Consider the following 18,165-nt stretch of genomic DNA (forward strand, 5'->3'; position numbering starts at 1 on the left):
TTCCGCACCGCTCCGCTCCGCGCCCCGGGACCCCCCGAACCCCTCCGCTCCGCGCCGCCGCGCGCCGCTCCGCGCCCGCGCGCCGCCACCCCGCCGCGCCCCCACGTCACACCGCCACCCGCCGCCACGTGACCCGCGGGCCGGGCGCGACCACTCGGGGCGCGGAAAAAGGGGGGGGCGCGGAGGGGAGCGCGGAGCAGCGGGGGTCTCTCCGCCGCCGCCGCCCTCAAGGCCCGGCGGAACCCCCCGCGCTGAGCCCGAGAGGAGCTTGGCGAGGCGCCGTCGGGGCGCGGGGGCGCGGCGGTGACGGCGGAAGCGCGGTAGGGGAGGTCCTCGTCCCTCCCCGCGCTGGTGGCGGTGGTAGAGTCTGCAGCTCAAATTCCGAGAATTGGGCTCTGTTGATTCTTAGAACTGGGGTTCTTAGAAGTGGTGATGCAAGGAGTTTCTAGGAAAGCCCGGAGACCAGGTGATTGCTGCTTCTATTGCCGCGGCCGATTTTACCCTTTAATTCTCTCTCTCTCTCTCTCTCTCTCTCTCTCTCTCTCTCTTTTTTTTTTTCTCTCTTTTTTTCCCTCCTCTCTCTCCCTCCTCTCTCCCTCCGCTCCTGGCGCTGAGCCGCCCCTATATATTTCTTCCCATTCCCCCCCGTTCCCGCGGCAGGTGCCCCGACGGCGCTCGGATATATTAAAAAAAAAAAAAACAACAACAACAAAAACCCAAAGAACCCAAACAATCTCCATCCTTCCATCCTTCCCCCGCTCTCCTTTTTTTTTTTTTACCACTCGCTCCGTTCTTTCGGAGCGGCCCTAATTAACTAACCGACCCCCGGCGCTCCCCTCTACCCACGACGCGGGAGAAGCGCTGCCCCGTGCCTCCCGAGGCCGTGTCCGCACCGCGCTGTCCCGCACCGCCGCTCCGTCCCCGCAGCGCCGGCAGCGCGGCCGCCCCGCACCTGCAGCCTTCGGGCGGGCGCAGCGCGGAGCCGCTCCCGCAGCCCGTTCGGCTCGGGGCCGCTTTGCGCTCCCGGGGCCGCTTCCCTCTCTCGGGCCGTGCTTTATATTTTTATTCTCCTCATTTTTATTTCCCTTTCTCCTCTCTTTCTCTTTCTCTCCCCCCGCGCTGTCGTTCTTTTCCACCGCGCGAAGCCGCCCCGCAGCCTCCTCTCGGGGCCTTTTCCGCATGGTTTCCATTCCCTTTTGCTTTTATATTTTTATTACTATGATGATTGCGTTCTCCCCGCGTTCCGATTGTTGTTATTCCGTCCCCGATGCGGCTGCGTTTTTTGCAACCTGTGGCGGGGCCGCGCCGCGATCTGTCAAGCCCCGGGCGAGGAGCGGGTGCTGATGGAGGAGAGTTGCGGCATTTCCCGGCCCGGGGAAGGGGGGAGCCCGCGGGGAGGCCCGGCCCGACCGCCGCACGTCCTCTCCCTCCCGCCGGCCTCGGGGCGGAGGAACCGCGTTGGCTTCGACGGGGAACCGGGGCGGCTGTGAATAAAGCGCGGTGCGACGCTTGGGAACGGGAGAGAAGGGGGGGGAAAGTGCGTGAAGCGGCTCTGAAAATAGCACGCAGCGCTCAAAATAAGAACGACGTTTGGGAACGGGGGGGGAAAAAGTGCGTGAAGCGACTCTGAGTGTAGCGCTCAGGGCTCAGAATCGTGATCGTAATAACAAAACCGCGGGGAGGTCCGCGCGGAGCGCAGCCGCTCACGGAGCGGGGATCCCGGTAGCGCTGCGTCGGGGTGCGGGGCAGCCCCCTGTGCCCCCAGCGCGGCCCTTCCCCTGTGTTTACTACCGCGGCGCGTTTGGCGTGGGGACAGAGCTCGTAAATCTGCCGCCGGGAGCCGCGCGGTTGGCCCCCGGCCACGCGCTATTCCTGGAGCGGCCGCGCAACCTCCGCGCTCGGCCCCGCTGCTCTGCGCAGCCCCTCTGCCCCACTCTCCCCAACCCCCCCCCCCCCAAAAAAAAAAAAAAAAAGGGTGTGCGAAAGGAAAATGCCATATTATTATTATTATTATTTAGCGTCTTTTTTTTTTTTTTTTTTTACAAACCTTCTTCTCCCCCCCCATTACAAAAAAAAAAAAAAAAAAAAAAAAAAGACAAAACAAAACTGAAAAAGCCCAACTTTGTTGTGAAAACTTTCGTGGTCGGGCGGCAGCGACCTCTCTCGGCCGTGCCCCCCACCCCGGTCATTCTACCCACTACCCCCCCCTTCCTTCCCCTCCTGTAGTTTGCAAAGTCACAGTATGAAATGTTATGAAATCGCCTCTTGGGAAGGAGGGAAACAGAAAGCAGGGCGTTTGTTTGGAAAAAACCGGCAGCGGCCTCTCAGATGTGCCTAAAAAGCTGCCTTTGACCCCCTGTTGCATTTCCAGGGAAGAGGCAAATCTGGGTTGAAAACCGTGAGTCGAAACCAAGACAAACAGAGCCGGCCTCCCTTCGCTTTTTGCCACTGATTTCAGGAGTGCGGGGTCGGTGCAGAGCTGGGCTGGGAGCGGGCAGATGTGGGACCGGGGCAGCTCCGTGCTGAGCCACATCTGTCAGAGCCCCAGCTCTTACCCCGTGGAAGTGTCACTGACTGGGGTCAGCCCTCCTTCCATCCGGGGCTGAACACCGAGCCCTGGCCAGAGGTTTTAAATGCTTAGAAAATGAGGATTTGCTGTATTGTTTTGACTGCTGGAGGGATGAGAGCTTTACGAATGAACGGCTGGAGAATGCCTGCGTTCTCCAGCCGTTCTTGAGGGTTTACAGCTCAAAAATCCCTTAGAAAATATTGTAGGGCAGCCTTCTCTCTATCTATAGAAACAGAGAGTGAGGCAGAACCTGAGCTCCTGTTATTTTCTTCTAACGATGGGATTGCTGCTTTAAAGCCGTGTAACACAGACAGCAATTTCTGCCCCGTGAAACAAACCATCAAGCCATTCAAATATTCAGAGGGTGTCGAGCAATTTTCCAGGGGAATGGATTATTGCGTCGTTCCAGTAAGGGAAAAAAAAAAAAAAAAAGCTCTGTCTGCAAGCAAAGCAGATCAAAGAGCTGGGGATTCATTTCAGTCCCAATTTCCAATCCCCCTCCGTTCCGACTGAGTCAGGATTCGGAGGGGAAGTGGGGGTGAACCGGGTGGTTGTTATTGCGAAGGAAGAAGTGGGAATGAGAAGTGATTCTTCCCGATCCCGCTGAAAGAAAAAAAAAAATGAAAATAAATGAGAATCTGTCAGAAGTCCTCATGATGCTTTGTAGACATCGCGGGGAGGACCTTAAGTCTGCCCGATGAGACAGAAATAAACCTCGCAGAAACACGAAAATTCGAAAAAAAAAAAAAGAAAAAAGAAAAAAAAAACAACCAAGGCTGGAAAAGCTCATAAAAAAAAAATAATAATAATAACGTCGCTCAGACGCGTTTTAAGAGAAACAGAATTACATCGAGCAAATTATATGTTTTCCAGGTTTGGTCGGGGTGTTGTGTTTTCCAAAGGGGAAAAGCTCCGTCCCGCAGCGCAGCTGACTGCTGCCATCCAGCGGTGCGTGCGCTCCGCGCTGCGCGGGGACGGCGCTGAGACAGCGGCGATCGACGGTTTTTTGGTTTTTTTTTTTCCTTTTTTTTTTTTCCTTTTTTTAAATCCGAATTTCTGCCTAAATTAGAACGGAACGTAAAGCTGTGCTGCTTTTATTTCGTTATTTATTTATTTGTTTTTGCTTTCGGCAGCCTGGTGTTAATTTGTAGGACTGTTGTTTTTTTTTAGTAAACGCTCTGACTCTGCCCTCCAAGCCCCATTTCAAAGCCAGGTGGTAAAACTCGGTGTGTGCTTTAGCAGCGGGGCTGGATATCCTCCTAATGTGTTTGAATACCCCATTAAAGAGAACCTGTTGTTACAAAGTCCGTAGGTGAGCAGAACGGAGCTCTGACCTATAGGTGCATTTCTCAGTGTGTCTGTCCATCCATGTATTTCTTGTGGTGGTTGAAGAACCATTTCATGCCCATTTTAGTGCTGCAAACTCCCAATGAAGGGCTTTTATGGGTTCGGACAGAGCCTAAAATGTTGTTTTCAGGTTTCTGAGAAGTTTGTAAAATCTAAATTTGGTGGAAAGTTGCCTGTGTTCTCGTAACCTCTCATTCCGTTTTATAGCAGCATGGGAGTCTATAAACAGGAGCCCTGTGTGTTGAGTGCCTGTATTCTCTCCTAGATCTATTTTTAAACCATTCTTCTGTTTGGCAAAAAGTGACACTCGGTTTCCATGTTTACAGCAGGCATTGGCAAACCTCAGGAGTTCACAGTTTGCAGTTGGGTTAGATGGATGTCCGAAAGTTAGCGTCTGACCAGTCGGCTTCAGACTACAAATTTAGACTGAAAATGGAGTCCTCCCTGCATTTATTCTTATTTCTTTTTCAATCTGCTCTAGACCTTGTGTTCCCATTGCAGCAGGGCATGTCAGCCAAAAGGCACATGTACCCTTGAAGCATTTAGTTCTCCATACTGCTTGAAAACCCCCACGGTGCCCGTGGAGCTTCATACTTGAAGCAGGGAGCTGGGAGAGGAGTAAGAATTTGGGGTCTGTATTTTCTCCTTGCTGACGTGCTCCCTTTGGGCTGCCCACTGGGATCCTCTGAGGATCCATGGGTTCTGTGAGAAAGATGGGATTGCTGCTGGCAGCAGGCAGAGCGCAGGATAAGGACAATGCAGGACAGTGGGTCCCAAGGAAGATATCCCCTCCTTAAATCCATTTGGCTCTGTAAATACAGAGGTGCTCTCTCCTGGGTAGTGCACCCCATGCTGCACTTGTCCCACTGCAGCCAGGTGGGATGCTGGGATCCTTGCTTCCAACTGAGCTGCGTCCCTACAGCACAGAGACAGGGAGGGTCGGGTCGGTGACATATGGAGTGGGGACAGCGGGACGCCTCCCTGAGCCCCACGGGGATGGGGATTCCGTCAGCTGAGCGGTGCTCAGCCTCACTCCATTGCTTCAGCTGGGACGTGGCTGCTGCCTTCCTTTGAAAAATTCATGTGCCAAATCGCTTGGGGTCATAGGGAAGGCTGCAGCAGGCTCGGCTCCGCGCTTCCCAAGGGCTCTGCTCAGCTCCCAGCTACGTGCCCTCCTCGGTGGGAAACGTCAGGGGGGCTCTGGGAAACGTCAGGGGGGCTCTGCTGCGCTCCCCCCGTGCTGCGTTGTGGGTTGTTGTTTTTTTTTTTTTTCTGCAAAGACCAAAACAATGTGGAGACTTAAGCCGGGCTGGCTTTCAAGGGCAATCCTTTTAAACCCTCTTTTGAAGTACAAACTATAAAGTTCCCCGCAGTGCTCAAGAAAATATGCAGTTTTCCTGGTTCCAAACGCTGATAATAAACCCGTTCGGATAATGTATTGCATTTCCTAGAAACATTTGTTTGCTGGCAGGAAATTGGATCAGATTGAAAGTTAGCAGAGACTGCTCGATAGAGCGAGTGCAATCTGCTGGCGGAAGGGTACAATGGAAAAAACGACGGGGCTCGTGCTGGCGATGCTGCGTTTGATCTGTGCTGACAGTGCGCTAGGACTCTTCTCCGTCTCTGCTCTGCTTATTATTAACCAAGCCACGTTTTGGCCCAGACGCCAACCAGAAGCTGCTAAATTAATAAAAACTGCGCTGTGACAGCTAAAGGACGCTCGGTGCCCCCTGACTGTGTGGCACGGGGAAAGCTGAGCTGGGTGCTGGCGTGCCCCTCAGTCCCCCACACCTCATTTCTTTGGCTGTGTCTCGGCACTGGAGGAACCTAGCATCCGTCTGTGGGATGGGGGGCAGCTGGCAGTATGCCCAGGCTGGGGGTGGGGGGGCAGGATGGAGCTTCCCCTGGGCGGGCAGTTTCGGAGTGCTGTGTGGGATGAGGTTATGGGGAAGAGAGACTTCAGGCATCCACTACTCTGGGGTGATGCAAAGGAGTCGGCACGGCGGGCGCTGGAGGGGTAGGAGAACAGGTGCGGGGGTGATGGGTGCCCTCTTCCAGATTATCAGTATGGGGGGAGAGGGTAGGGTGAGGGGAAGCCTCCGTGCAAAGAGGGATAGGAGAGGAAGGAATCTCCTCTTTGTGGAGGGTGAGGGAAGGATAGATGGATGGGTGGAAAGGGATTCCCTAGATGAAGGAGTGGATGGATGTGACAAGTTGCCCTGTGCATGGCAGAAAGATGGAGAGATGGGGGGTTGTAGCTTCTCCCCTCTCTGTGGTGCAGGGGGCAGCTGTGGGGTCTCCCCTCTTCATGGGGTGGAGCTGGGGGTTCCCTCCCCACACAGCTGAACCGCTTGGCACCGGGAGAGCAGCACTGGCCCTGGGCTCCCTTCCAGGAATAGGCTTTCTCGGGGAGGTGCCAGCAGGGAAGGGCCGTTCCCTGAAATGCTGGGGCAGACCCACTGCCTTCCTGGAAGGCAGCAGCACTGACGGTCCCATGTGGCCACCCCCGAAATGGGCCCCGACCTTCCTCTCCGGGCACAGCAAGCCCCGGCGTGCAGCCTCCAGCACTGTCACTGGCCCACACCTCTGAGGTACTGGGCAGGAAAATTTTGGTGGGGGGACATTGGGGTGATGCTCTGAATGCAGCTGAGCCTGGGGGAGCATCCTAGGGTGGGGGGACGTGGGGATGGAGAAGATAGTGCTTGCCCATGGTGGTCTTCTATGCTCCCCATCGCTTCTCTCTGCTCCTCATCATTATCCCTTGCTCCTCAGATCACCCTCCCTGGAGCGCAGTGTTGGGAGGGGCAGGGTTAATGCTGCTCTGCTAGAGAGGGAACAGAAGGATCCTGCATCCTACAGCCGGAATGCTTGGGATGCACCTGCCTGCACCAAGCACTGTGCTGTGGAGAGGGAATCTGGGAGGGTGCACAGGGTCTGGGTGTCTCTCCACCCCCCCCGACTGCTAGTGCTGTGAGTAAGGGAATTTGGCGACAGCAGCAGCTTCTCACGTTATGCTCACGGGCACAGAGTTCATCTTGCAGTTTGTTGGTTTACAGACAGGTCAGTCCCTGTATCTGTGACACTGGGGTGAGCCACCGGGAGCCCAGCCAAGGGCAGGATGTGACCCAGCAGCCCCAAATGGTGGGAATACAAATGTGTGCTGAGCTCCTTGCAGAGCCCGGGCTTTCAATTGTGACTGGCTGGTGGTGAGCAAGTACAGAAAGGTCAGAGCCTGCAGGATTTGGGAAATGAGTCACTTTTTGTGCGCAGGCTCAGAGCGGCAGGTCTTGAAGATTTGCATTTGATGGCTGCAGTGGGACTGTAACACCCCTCTAGGCTCTGCTTGACATCACACCTTAAATCATGCCCCTTTTTCCCATTCCAGCCTCCCTGGAGCAGGAGGGGAGCTCCACATCCACCTCACCTGCAGGTACAGGGCTGCACACGCTCTCTGTAAGTGCTGGTGGTCCCACTGCATCACTCCAGCTTGCAGAGTCAATCACTCACTAACTGCACATCTTCTTGTTCCTGCTGAGGACTTCCCCCTTTGTTGGTGCCAGGTTCATTGTGTTTGCTGGTTTTTAGTAAATGTGGAAGTAACAGTGTGAGTTAACTCCTGGGTTTCCTTGCTGTGCTGCCCCAGCCGTGCTTCCCGTGCAGCCAGCTGCTGGAGACAAAGCTTGAGGTTTGGGGAAGGCTTTTCCAGCAGCTGGAGGAAGGCATTTGTTTGGGTCCTCATCCGTCCCCACCACCAACTTCCTACGTGATCTTGGCCAAGTCATTGTGGCTCTTGACATCCGCATCCTCCCTGCTCTGTCTGGCTGTCCTGTCCCATAGTGCTTCTCCTGCTGCTCAATAAGGGCGAGAGCGGCTCGCGAGGACCAAACTCAGCTGCTGTCCAGGTTTCTGAGAAGGGCAGCAGCAAGTGCTGGTGTGTAAGTCATACCTGTTAACGAGGTGCTGGGAGCGTGGCATTGGTCTTGGACGTGGCGTTGGCTGGGAATTTGATGTTGGTAGGGGAGAGCTGTCCCTGAAAGAAGTGGTGAGAAAATTCTCACTTGACTTCTTCCCCACCTGCCTTCAAGTTCCTGAGTCATGGAAATGAAAATCTCCTTGGCATACGCCCATGGTTTGGGCTAGAGGGTGTGGAAGAAACTATGATTGGATTCTCAAAGCCTGTGGTTGTGATAAGAACGTATTGTACCGGAAGAAACAAATGTTAACCTTAGTGGAGAGTGCAGGGTTTGTTATCTCTAGCTTTTATCCCACTGATACTGTAGGGAAACAGCAAGCTTGTGCCTTGCCACAGCCAATTCATTATTATCTGCTAACAAGGTGTTTGTTTTCTTGTGCTTTATTTACAGGTTTGAAAGAAACTTTTGGACTGTGAATTGAGGCATTGGGTATGTACATTTCAATTTTCCCCCTACCCTCCTTCTCTTTACAACATTGAATTAAATGTTTCATTAGACCCAGCTGAGATTCCTTTTCAGGAAAGCAGCTGCTCTGTAGAAAATACATTCACATGAGAAAGGAGGAGATGGGGCTGGGAAAGAGGGCTCAGAGTGGAATTTGGTGCTGGAGGTGCACGCAGCAGCCCAAACTTTAGATGTGAGGCGATGCAGGCTGTCATGGGAGGCTGCTGGACATCTCTGAGATGGGTCAGTGGTGCTGTGCTGGGAGCAGGCTGTTGTTCCTCTACTCACCACATCCTTCCTTGCTGGGAGAGGCTGGGCTGCAGTGTGGGCAGCAGCCCAGCAGGTTGGATGAGCTCCACTTCTCACTGCTATCACTGATTCAATGGGAGAGAGGAGATAGCTCTTCTCTGGGCTGGCCGCCTGAGAGCAGGGAAGAAGTCTGGTGGATGAAGGCTGGTGCTCCCCCGTGTGAGCAGATGTTGAAATCCTTCAGCATCAGTTGGGGGTTCTGTGGCTCACTTTGATTCCCATGGCCAAGCTTGGGTGAGGGAGCTGAAGGCTGAAGCTGTGCTGGGAGCTTCAGGAGATGAAGCAGAGGAGCAGTGGTGGTGGGAGGAGTGGGCTGGGGTGGGGCTGCCATGGGTGAGGCAGGAGCCTGTGAGATAATCCTCAGGAGGGTCCAGTTGTCTTTGCTTGCAGGATGTGACTGAGACACAGCAGCTCTTGCTGCTGCCCCAGGGGCCTCGCCAAGGGACCTGGGGGCATCCTTACAGGGCAGCAGGCTGCCCATAGGCATCCCGGAGCAGCAGTGGGCTCTTCACTGAGGTTTGGGTGCTCTCCAGGCTTTTTCTTCATTCCCATCTTTCTGCTTCAGACTCAAGATGGCCTCACCAGCAGACAGCTGCATCCAATTCACCCGCCATGCAAGTGATGTCCTCCTCAATCTCAACCGCCTTAGAAGCCGGGATATCCTGACCGACGTTGTCATCATTGTGAACCGGGAGCAGTTCAGAGCCCACAAAACAGTGCTGATGGCCTGCAGGTGAGTGGGAGCTCCCTCTGCTTTTAACCACTCCACAGGGGTGAGTGAGCCCTCTGTGACCGCTGTGTCTCCTGCTATTTTTGGAGCTGTTCCTTCTGGCTCTAGGGCTGTGGATTTTCAAGCCCAGTTGGGTCTGAAATCTTTTTCCAGGTCAAGGATTGCTTCCTAGTGACCTCTAATTAGCATCCCACCATTACCTCACCTCATTACCGCAGATGCCTTCCAGGGTTTCCTGCTGACAATCTAAAGATTTGGAGAAGCAAAGATTTGATTATTAAGACATCTGAAAAATGTTTTGCCAGCATTTTTGTTTTTCCTTTGGGTTGAAAGAGTGAGCATGGATGCTCCAAGAAGCTTCTGATAGAAGTGAGTCAGTGGGGGGTCAGGGGGGATGGTAAGGACAACAGAATAAGGGGAATTTCTAAAGCAGGGCGGTGGGGAGCTGTTGAGCAGGTGAGATGTAAAAGCAGGCTGTGCTGGTTGCTAAAAGTGCCGTGCAGAAGACGCTTACTAAGCTAGGAAACCAAGCTTGATAATAAGGGGGAAGCTCAGGGAATACTGTAATTGCCTCCTTCTCCTCCTCTCTTCCCGTGCACAGGAGTCTGTGAGCTAAAGGATTTCAAGTAAGTTCTCCTTTCTTCTTCTTAATTGTCGTAATGATCGTCTTCCTCTGTCTCCTCTCTGCAGTGGCCTCTTCTACAGCATCTTTACTGACCAGCTCAAGTGCAACTTGAATGTCATCAACCTGGACCCTGAAATTAACCCTGAGGGGTTTTGCATCCTTTTGGACTTCATGTACACCTCCCGCCTGAACCTGAGGGAGAACAACATCATGGCTGTGATGGCCACGGCGCTGTACCTGCAGATGGAGCACGTGGTTGATACTTGCCGAAGGTTTGTCAAATCTAGGTGAGCACCACAAGTGGACTTTGGAGAACCTGGCACGGTGTGTTTGGGTGGGAGAGGGGAGGGTTGACAAAGTAGCTGCAAACTTATCTTTATGTGCTGAAAATGAATGCGTCTCTTCCTTCTTGCCTGATTCCAGTGAAGCTGAGATGGTGTCTGCTGTGAAGACCCCAAGGGAAGAGTTTTTGGCTGGACGGATGCTGAACCACCCAGAGGTGATGGCTTATCGAGGCAGAGATGTCTCAGAGAACAGCATGCCTCTCCAGAATGGGTCCCTCTGCAATGGGAGGGCCTTCGCACCTGGCTTATTCAACAGTTTGTCTGGATCCTCCATTTCCTACCCTGGGTACAGCCCTCTGCCTCTCAATGGCTTCCTCGTGGATGATGAGTTGCGGGAGATGAGGATGCCTCTCTCCGAACTCTCAAGGGTGAGTGCCTTCCCCAAGGAGAGGATCCCGTGTGACAGCTCCAGGACAATCCCCACGGAGTACATGAGAACCATCACCGACATCTCGGCCAACATGTGCCACGCCACCATCTATTCTCCAAAAGAAGGTGCTGCTGAAGAAGCCAGGAGCGACATGCACTACAGTGTAGCTTCTGGCCCCAAACCTGTTGTCCCCTCCATCCGGAACAATCCCTACTTCTCTTGTGACAAAGTGGCCAAAGAAGAGGAGCGGACCTCTTCAGAGGATGAGATCAGCCAGCACTTTGAGCCCACCAATACCCCCCTGGACCGCAAGGGCCTGATCAGCCCCCAGAGCCCCCAGAAGTCAGACTGTCAGCCCAACTCTCCCACTGAGTCCAGCAGCAGCAAGAATGCCCGCATCAGTCAGAACTCCAACTCTCTTTTCACCAAGAGCCCCACTGATCCCAAAGCCTGCAACTGGAAGAAGTACAAATTCATTGTCCTCAACTCTCTTAACCAGAGCACCAAACAAGACAGTGCTGACCAGAATGAGATGGGAACCCTCTCCCCTCGCACCTACATGCCCATGTCCACTTGCCAGCAGTCCATGGAGCCAGAGCATCTCAACGTGCAATCCCCCACCAAGATGAGCGTGAATGGAGAAGACTCCAATATCCCCCAGGCGAGCAGACTCAACAACATTGTTAACAGGTGAGAAGCTGGCCCCTGACAGACAGGACTCCCTGTGTTGTTGGTGAGAGTTTGGAGGTGTGTGACATAGCTGTAGTGTTGTGTTGGGGTATCCAGCTGTGAGCAGGTGGAAACCTGCTGAAGCACTGCCAGAGTGATTGGCTGGACTCCAGCTGTCCCCATGATAGCAGTGCCAGCTTGGCCTCATGGTGGAGTTGGGAACGCAGGGTCAGGAATTCCTGATCTGCTTCAGCAGCTCTGGATGGTTTCTGGAGCATGAATTTGGCAAGCATGGTTTTTACCCAAATCGCTGCCTAGAGCTTGTGGTTGGCTGTAGGCATTGCAAGGCTGAATTAGCGTGGAGCAGTGTGCTGTCCCCTGGACCTGGATGTTCCTAGAGAGCTTTGAGGTCATTTTACAATGGGCACCTGCAAGGTGAGGCTCAGGGACCTGTTGTTGATCAGGGCTATGCTGTGCATCTTAGCTCAGAAGTCTCCCCATAAACCGTGGGTGTTCCTTGTGTCTGGAATGATGCAAACAACAAGGACCTGGTAGCTCAAGCACAGCAAGAGCCTTCTCACAGCTGTGTGTGTTGCTGTCCTTCCATAGGTCCCGGGATGGGTCCCCGCGCAGCAGCGAGGGGCAGTCCCCTCTCTACATGCATTCGTCGAAGTGCAGCTCCTGCGGCTGCCAGTCCCCACAACACACTGAGATGTGCCTTCATACCTCTGGCTCAGCCTTTGGAGAGGAGATGGGGGAAACCCAGTCTGAGTACTCTGACTCCAGCTGCGGTGAGTCCTGCATCCCATTCCCCTTTTCAGCCAGCAGGCAAGGGGACACGTTCACCCAGTGCCCTTCATCCAAAGGGACTGCCAGACCTGTCTCTGGTGCTGGTGGATCCCGAAGTGCTCTATGGTGTTAACTGGCTGCCCAGCTCTGTGCACGCGTGTGAGATGCACACATGTGGGCATTGCTTCTGTCCTCCCCTTCCCCAGCACCATCCAGATACCTTGTGTGGGGAGTTAGTCACCTGCTGCTAACCTGGCAGCTAAGGACAGGAAATAAATTGAACTCCACCCTGCCACTATCACACGAGAACAAGCTTGGCAGATGTAATGACCCTAATGGGGATTGGGCAAGGTAGTGTGTCTCATGCATCCGTCACGATACCTTCGTTATCAGGGAGCCAAATGTGCACATCTGGAGAAATGCAGATAATGAGCCTTGCAATCTTGTTGCAAAACCCCACAAGCCCGGAGACAATATCTGTCTGCCTGTAGCTCAGGGAGAGAGAATGCAGAATTGTCACTGTGGTGTGGGCAGAGATCTGTAGCAGTAACCCAGGTGTGATGCTCAAAGCTCCACGCAGCATTTAGGAGTTGGGCAGCCTTGTAACAGGGGACCTGCCTGCTTCTTCAGGAGATGGTGGTCTTTCCATGCTCATGGAAGACATCTGTACCATAAAGGTTTAAGACCTCTAAAGGTGCTGGAGTTGCTCCAGAACCAAGCATCCTTCAGAAGATGCCTAATAATCGGGGTGCATAGAGCTGTGCATCACCCGTCTCACCGCTCTCCAATCTGCTCCTCAGAGAACGGAGCCTTCTTCTGCAATGAGTGTGACTGCCGGTTCTCCGAGGAGGCCTCACTCAAGAGACACTCTCTGCAAGTCCACAGCGACAAACCCTACAAGTGCGACCGCTGCCAGGCCTCCTTCCGCTACAAGGGGAACCTCGCCAGCCACAAAACCGTCCACACAGGTACGGCGTCTGCAGCTCCTCAAGGGCTGAGTTTGTTTGCTATAAAGCACTGGGTGTTTCTAAACGCTGGAAGCAGATGCGTGGCCTCTGGGTTACACAGACAAAAAAGGAAAATCAAAAAAATCATGTAGGGTTTTTTTTTTTTTGCTTGTTGTTTTTCCTACATCCTAGAAATCCAGATCGTATCTAGCCTGGCAGAAAGTCTGCTGATAGGAAAATCTGTGAACAAATGTACCCTGTGAAATGGACCCTGCACAATGAAAGCCAGGAAAGGAAAGGGATGTTAGGGGGTTAGTCATTTGCTGACAAACCTGGGGATTTTTATTTCATGCTTTTATTAATGCCAACCACCAGCGCCCTGGCTGGAGAGGGAAGGTCCCACAGTTGCACTGGAGCTCCACATGGCTGCAGAGACAAGTGGGGTGACACAGGCACCAGGCTGGGTCTGACAGTGCGGGTTCAGAGGCCCTCTGACTGCCCCCAGGTCCAATTAATCCACCAGGCAGGAACCCATTTGCCCTTGAATGCTAAACAAAAGAAAAAGGCAGGAAGGGACAGGCGATGGCTTGTTCCGCTCCCCATTGAGCTCATCTTCAATCAGCCTGAAGAAACTAGTTAAAATCTTCTTGCAATTCCCCTCTTGCCATGTGAAAGCATCCAGGGCTGACAGCAGGAGTCGTGTCTGAAGAATGAATGGAGCTGGGTCATCAGGCATGCCTTGGCTTCCTGCTCTCTTGGCTTTTCTCACTCCTCCAAGGAGGAATGGGACGTGCTGGGGACTGTTAGGCAGCTGTGTGTGCCCTGCTCAGTGCTGTGGGGACAATCAGGGTGCCAGCCAGGAAAGAATGATGCTGCTAATCCTTGCTAGTAGAGCTGCCTGACTTTCTCTTTTGCCCTGGAGGCTGCAGCTCCCAACCCCCAAAAACACCAATAGCAGATGAACTCTGCTCCAGAGATGAGTGAGGCTGCTTCTGCCTGTTGTTCTCTTCCTAAAATACCTGTATGCTACAGACACCTCTAAAAGGGTCAGGCACATGACAGGACTTTGGGGCTCGCATGTGCATGGCACAGTAATATTTATCCCCTTGTCCTTTCTGTTGGACTCTACAGGAGAAAAGCCGTACCGCTGCAACATCTGTGGGGCGCAGTTCAACCGGCCAGCCAACCTGAAAACCCACACACGTATTCACTCCGGAGAGAAACCCTACAAGTGCGAGACCTGCGGGGCCAGATTTGTCCAGGTGGGTGTGAGCTCTGAGACCCACAGCACCCAGGGGTGGGACGTGGGCAGGATCCTGCTGAAGACCTGGGGCACATGGAGGGGGCTGCGGAGCCATGCAGAGGATAAACTGGGGTTTGATGTTGGTGGAGACCAGCTTGTTGGCTCAGTGGGAAACCTAACCTGGAGCTGCTCTCCCACAGGTGGCCCACCTCCGTGCTCACGTGCTCATTCACACTGGGGAGAAGCCATACCCCTGTGAGATCTGTGGCACACGTTTCCGGCACCTGCAGACCCTCAAAAGCCACCTTCGAATCCACACGGGCGAGAAACCGTATCATGTGAGTGACCAGCCTCCTCTCTTCAGGGATTGGGATGCTAACAAACCCAAGGGGTGGGAAGACACCAAATCGTTCACGTGGGCTTGCTGCAGCATTGGAAATGCTCTGATGTGTGGCCAGCACTGGGCGCATCAGAGCTGCTTTCCTATTCTTCCTTAGTTCTGGAAGAAGGTTACACTTCTCCAGATAGCCATGGCATAAATTACACCTCCTGCTGCGTGTGGGGATGGAGAGAGGAGCTGTGTGGCAGCATCCCGTGCCTCGCTGGGGTCAAGGCTTGGGGGTTCAGCAGCTTCCCTGCTGCTTCTCCCACTCCATCTGTGCAATGGGCGCAGTACAGGGGAGGACGGCTCTTTGCTTGGGCATGCTGTTTGTCCACTTCCAAGGGATGGATGTGTCCCACGATGTGATTTTGACACCTCGTGCTTTTGCTTTTTGCTCTGCAGTGTGAGAAGTGCAACCTGCACTTCCGCCACAAAAGCCAGCTGCGGCTGCACCTGCGGCAGAAGCACGGGGCCATCACAAACACCAAGGTGCAGTACCGCATCTCGGCCAACGAGGTGCCTCCAGAGCTCCCCAAGGCTTGCTGAAGGCCAAGGATTTCCCAGGAGGAGGTCAGAGGGAAGCTGTCCAAAGGATACTTGCAACACTTTAATGGAGAGAAAAAAAAATATATATATATAAAGGAAAAAAAAAAACAAATTCATCACATGATGGAGTGCCTCTAAACCCATAGTGCAGATAGGTGGAAAACATTAGAAACAAACTAAAAGAAAAGCATAAAAAAATAAAAATAAAAAAAAGAACAAACACGGGTTTTATTTTTCCCAGTTATGTGAAACAAAAAAAAAAAAAGAAAGAGAAAATTATTCAGATCTTATTGTACATAGAACATAAAAATGAAAAATAGTCATTTTAAATGTCTGTGCAGTGGAGTGTTGATAAACTCTGGAGTCTAACCTTCACAGCCTTTGCCGTTTGAAGATGAGGAATGTAATGTCGATTTATGGGAACAGATTTTTTCTTTTGTATGCAAAATGTGTGTTCTTTTAAAGAGAAAGTATGCTATTAAAGAGAGGGCTTTAACTTTTTTAACCAAAGGTGAAGGAATCTATGGCAGAGTTGTAAATATATATAGATATAAATATATAAATATATATATAAAATAAATATATATAGACCTTTAAAAAAGCTATATTAAAAATATATAAAATGCATTAAAGGCTCAGTTGGACTCTGCAGGCAGAAGCCACTCTGAGAATCTTTATTATGATAGAGCACTTAACGAGATATTTTAAAGTATTGCATCTGTACAAGTAAGAAAATATTTTGTCTAAATGCATCAGTGTATTTGTATTTTTTTGCAAGTGAAGGTTTACAATTTACAAAAAAGTGTGTATTAAACCAACAAAGCTGCAGAAGGAATTTAAAATAATAATAAAATGTAACTTTTTTGTTCTAGTTCTCAGTCTGTATATATGTAAAATGTGGTTTCGCACGGTGCCTTTCTTTTCAATGGAAGTTTTCAATGTATGGACTATATTGAGCTCAGTTTCTTCTTCAAGGTACAGCCTGATGTTGCAGAAGGAGTTTTGGTGGAACTCTCTGTTGGGGAATGTTTTTATTTTGTTTGTTTTTGTTTGTTTGTTTTGGATTATATATATATATTTTTTTTCAGTCTTATTTTACATGCTTGTGTTATAAACAATCTCGGGAGACAGGGTTTGGGCTGTGTCTAAACTGCATTAATGCGTTCTGTAAAATATAGCTGTACAAATAAAAGAATAAAATGAAGAAAAGTGAAGCGCCATGCAGTGAGAGGTCTGGTTTTTTGCCTGCCTTCCTCCTGGAGCATCCTGAAGCACAGAATGGAAGGGGCTGAGCCCCTGCGCTGCCCCCAGCTGCGGCTTGGTGGACCTGGGGATTCCTCTCAGCAGGGAGAGAGCAGCCATGGGTTCCCTCATTATGGGGAGAGACCCCAAATGCCTCCTGCTGTGTGCTCACGGGTTGCAGCAAAGCAAGGGGAGCTCAGTGAGGGCACCTCTGTGTGACACGGGCAGCACTGCTGTGGGACTGGGCTGTCCTCGTTCGTTTGTGGCTAATTGGAGGTGACTCACTGCGGTGGGTCTCAAAGCACCAGCAGGAAGAGGAGGCTGTGGGATGAGATCCTGCTGCCCACAAATCCAGGCACGCTGTTGTGCCCACCGGCCACGTTCAGGGTCCTCCCTGCTGTCAGGAGCTGGCTTTGAGGCTTCAGCTTTTCTTGGTCCTTGCATTTGGCACTTTTGGAAGCTGCTGGCTGTGCTGACAGCCCCCGCCATCCCAGACAAGCAGGCCTTATCCCTGTGACCTCCTTTTCCCATTGTGTTTGCAAAACAAATTCTATTTTCCTGGATCATGGCTGTGTTTCCTCCCCCCGTCAGGATATCATTTTTTTAACAATGATGTCATGCCTTATCCAGGCAGTCCAGCTGAAGTGACAGCAACCTCTGCCTTTTGTCCCCAGGTAGAGGTGAGGGAACACTCAGCTCTCCACTACACATATTTCAAGCCTGTAAATGATGAACTGGTCAGGCCAGCCCATTGAAAACCCAGCTCCAGAGAAAGGGGTTGAGCCATTCCAGTCCTCTAAAGGACAACAGCAAGCTGATAAACTGACCACTTTCCATGGAGTTTCCTAGAGCATGTCTGAACAGGTCTTTCAGTACCCATCTCACTGCCATTCCACACAAAGACATCCCAAAAGTTGGGAATGTGGCCACGTTTTCTTTCAGATTTCATCTGCAACAGAAATCACATCAGTGAGCTCACAGCTCCAGCCTCGTTTTACTTCTCATATGGGACCACAACCAGAGAAATGGGTCAGGTTCCCACCAGCTGAGCATTTTGGGGGTTGCCTCTCCATTCCTTGGTGCTGCAGAACTCATGCTGAAGTACAGAATATTTAAATGCAGGCACCGCACCTGGGACTTTCATAATGTAGCCGCTGACCTCAGTGTACAGGGGGACCAAAGGATGCTATCTGCACTTCATTTCTGCTGGCAGCTCTGAGGGCTGTGCCTGTCAGCGCCTTGCAGGATGGTTTTGAGGCACTTGGCTGCATTCTGGCGGATGCCCACGAGAGGGCAGGCGAGGATGGAGTTTAGGGAGTGCTAGGAACGAATGAGCTAAAAATTGTCGTTTAAAAAGAAGAAGAAAGAATCCAGCCTGCACCGTGACATCTGTTGCTCTAGGGAAAAATCTTAAAATCTTGCACCTGAGGAAGAAATGCTACTGGGAGAGACCTTGATTGGTTGGCACAGGTGAACCTCATGAAATTCTACCAGGGCAAGTGTGAAGTGCTGCAGCTGGGTTGGAGCAATCTCAAGCACAAATACAGGCTGAGTGATGGGATTTGGAGCAGCTGGGGGGGGGGCTTGAGGGTCAAAAAAACCCCAAATCACCACAACCTTAATGTGATCTAGCAG

The 18,165-nt window shown here is 52.1% G+C and overlaps 1 protein-coding gene across 3 annotated transcripts; it reads left to right on the forward strand.

Annotated features, from left to right (window-relative positions):
* The first annotated feature begins 349 nt into the window (after positions 1 to 349).
* On the forward strand, positions 350 to 16,502 carry BCL6 (BCL6 transcription repressor). 3 transcript variants are annotated; one of them, XM_031603433.2, is made up of 10 exons: positions 350 to 466; positions 8,281 to 8,319; positions 9,209 to 9,376; positions 10,064 to 10,285; positions 10,422 to 11,402; positions 11,991 to 12,172; positions 12,971 to 13,138; positions 14,249 to 14,379; positions 14,561 to 14,698; positions 15,145 to 16,502. In XM_031603433.2, exons 3-10 carry the CDS (start codon positions 9,216 to 9,218, stop codon positions 15,286 to 15,288), a joined length of 2,127 nt encoding a protein of 708 aa, XP_031459293.1. In that variant the 5' UTR covers positions 350 to 466; positions 8,281 to 8,319; positions 9,209 to 9,215; the 3' UTR covers positions 15,289 to 16,502. The 3 variants fall into 3 exon arrangements, with proteins under 3 accessions (XP_031459293.1, XP_031459294.1, XP_090003548.1); XM_031603434.2 differs by lacking the exon at positions 350 to 466 and adding an exon at positions 5,184 to 5,945; XM_090147422.1 differs by lacking the exon at positions 350 to 466 and adding an exon at positions 5,970 to 6,507.
* The last annotated feature ends 1,663 nt before the right edge of the window (positions 16,503 to 18,165 follow it).

The sequence above is a fragment of the Phasianus colchicus genome, chromosome 10 (assembly GCF_987193195.1).
Source record: "Phasianus colchicus chromosome 10, bPhaCol1.hap1.1, whole genome shotgun sequence".
NCBI lineage: Eukaryota > Metazoa > Chordata > Aves > Galliformes > Phasianidae > Phasianus > Phasianus colchicus.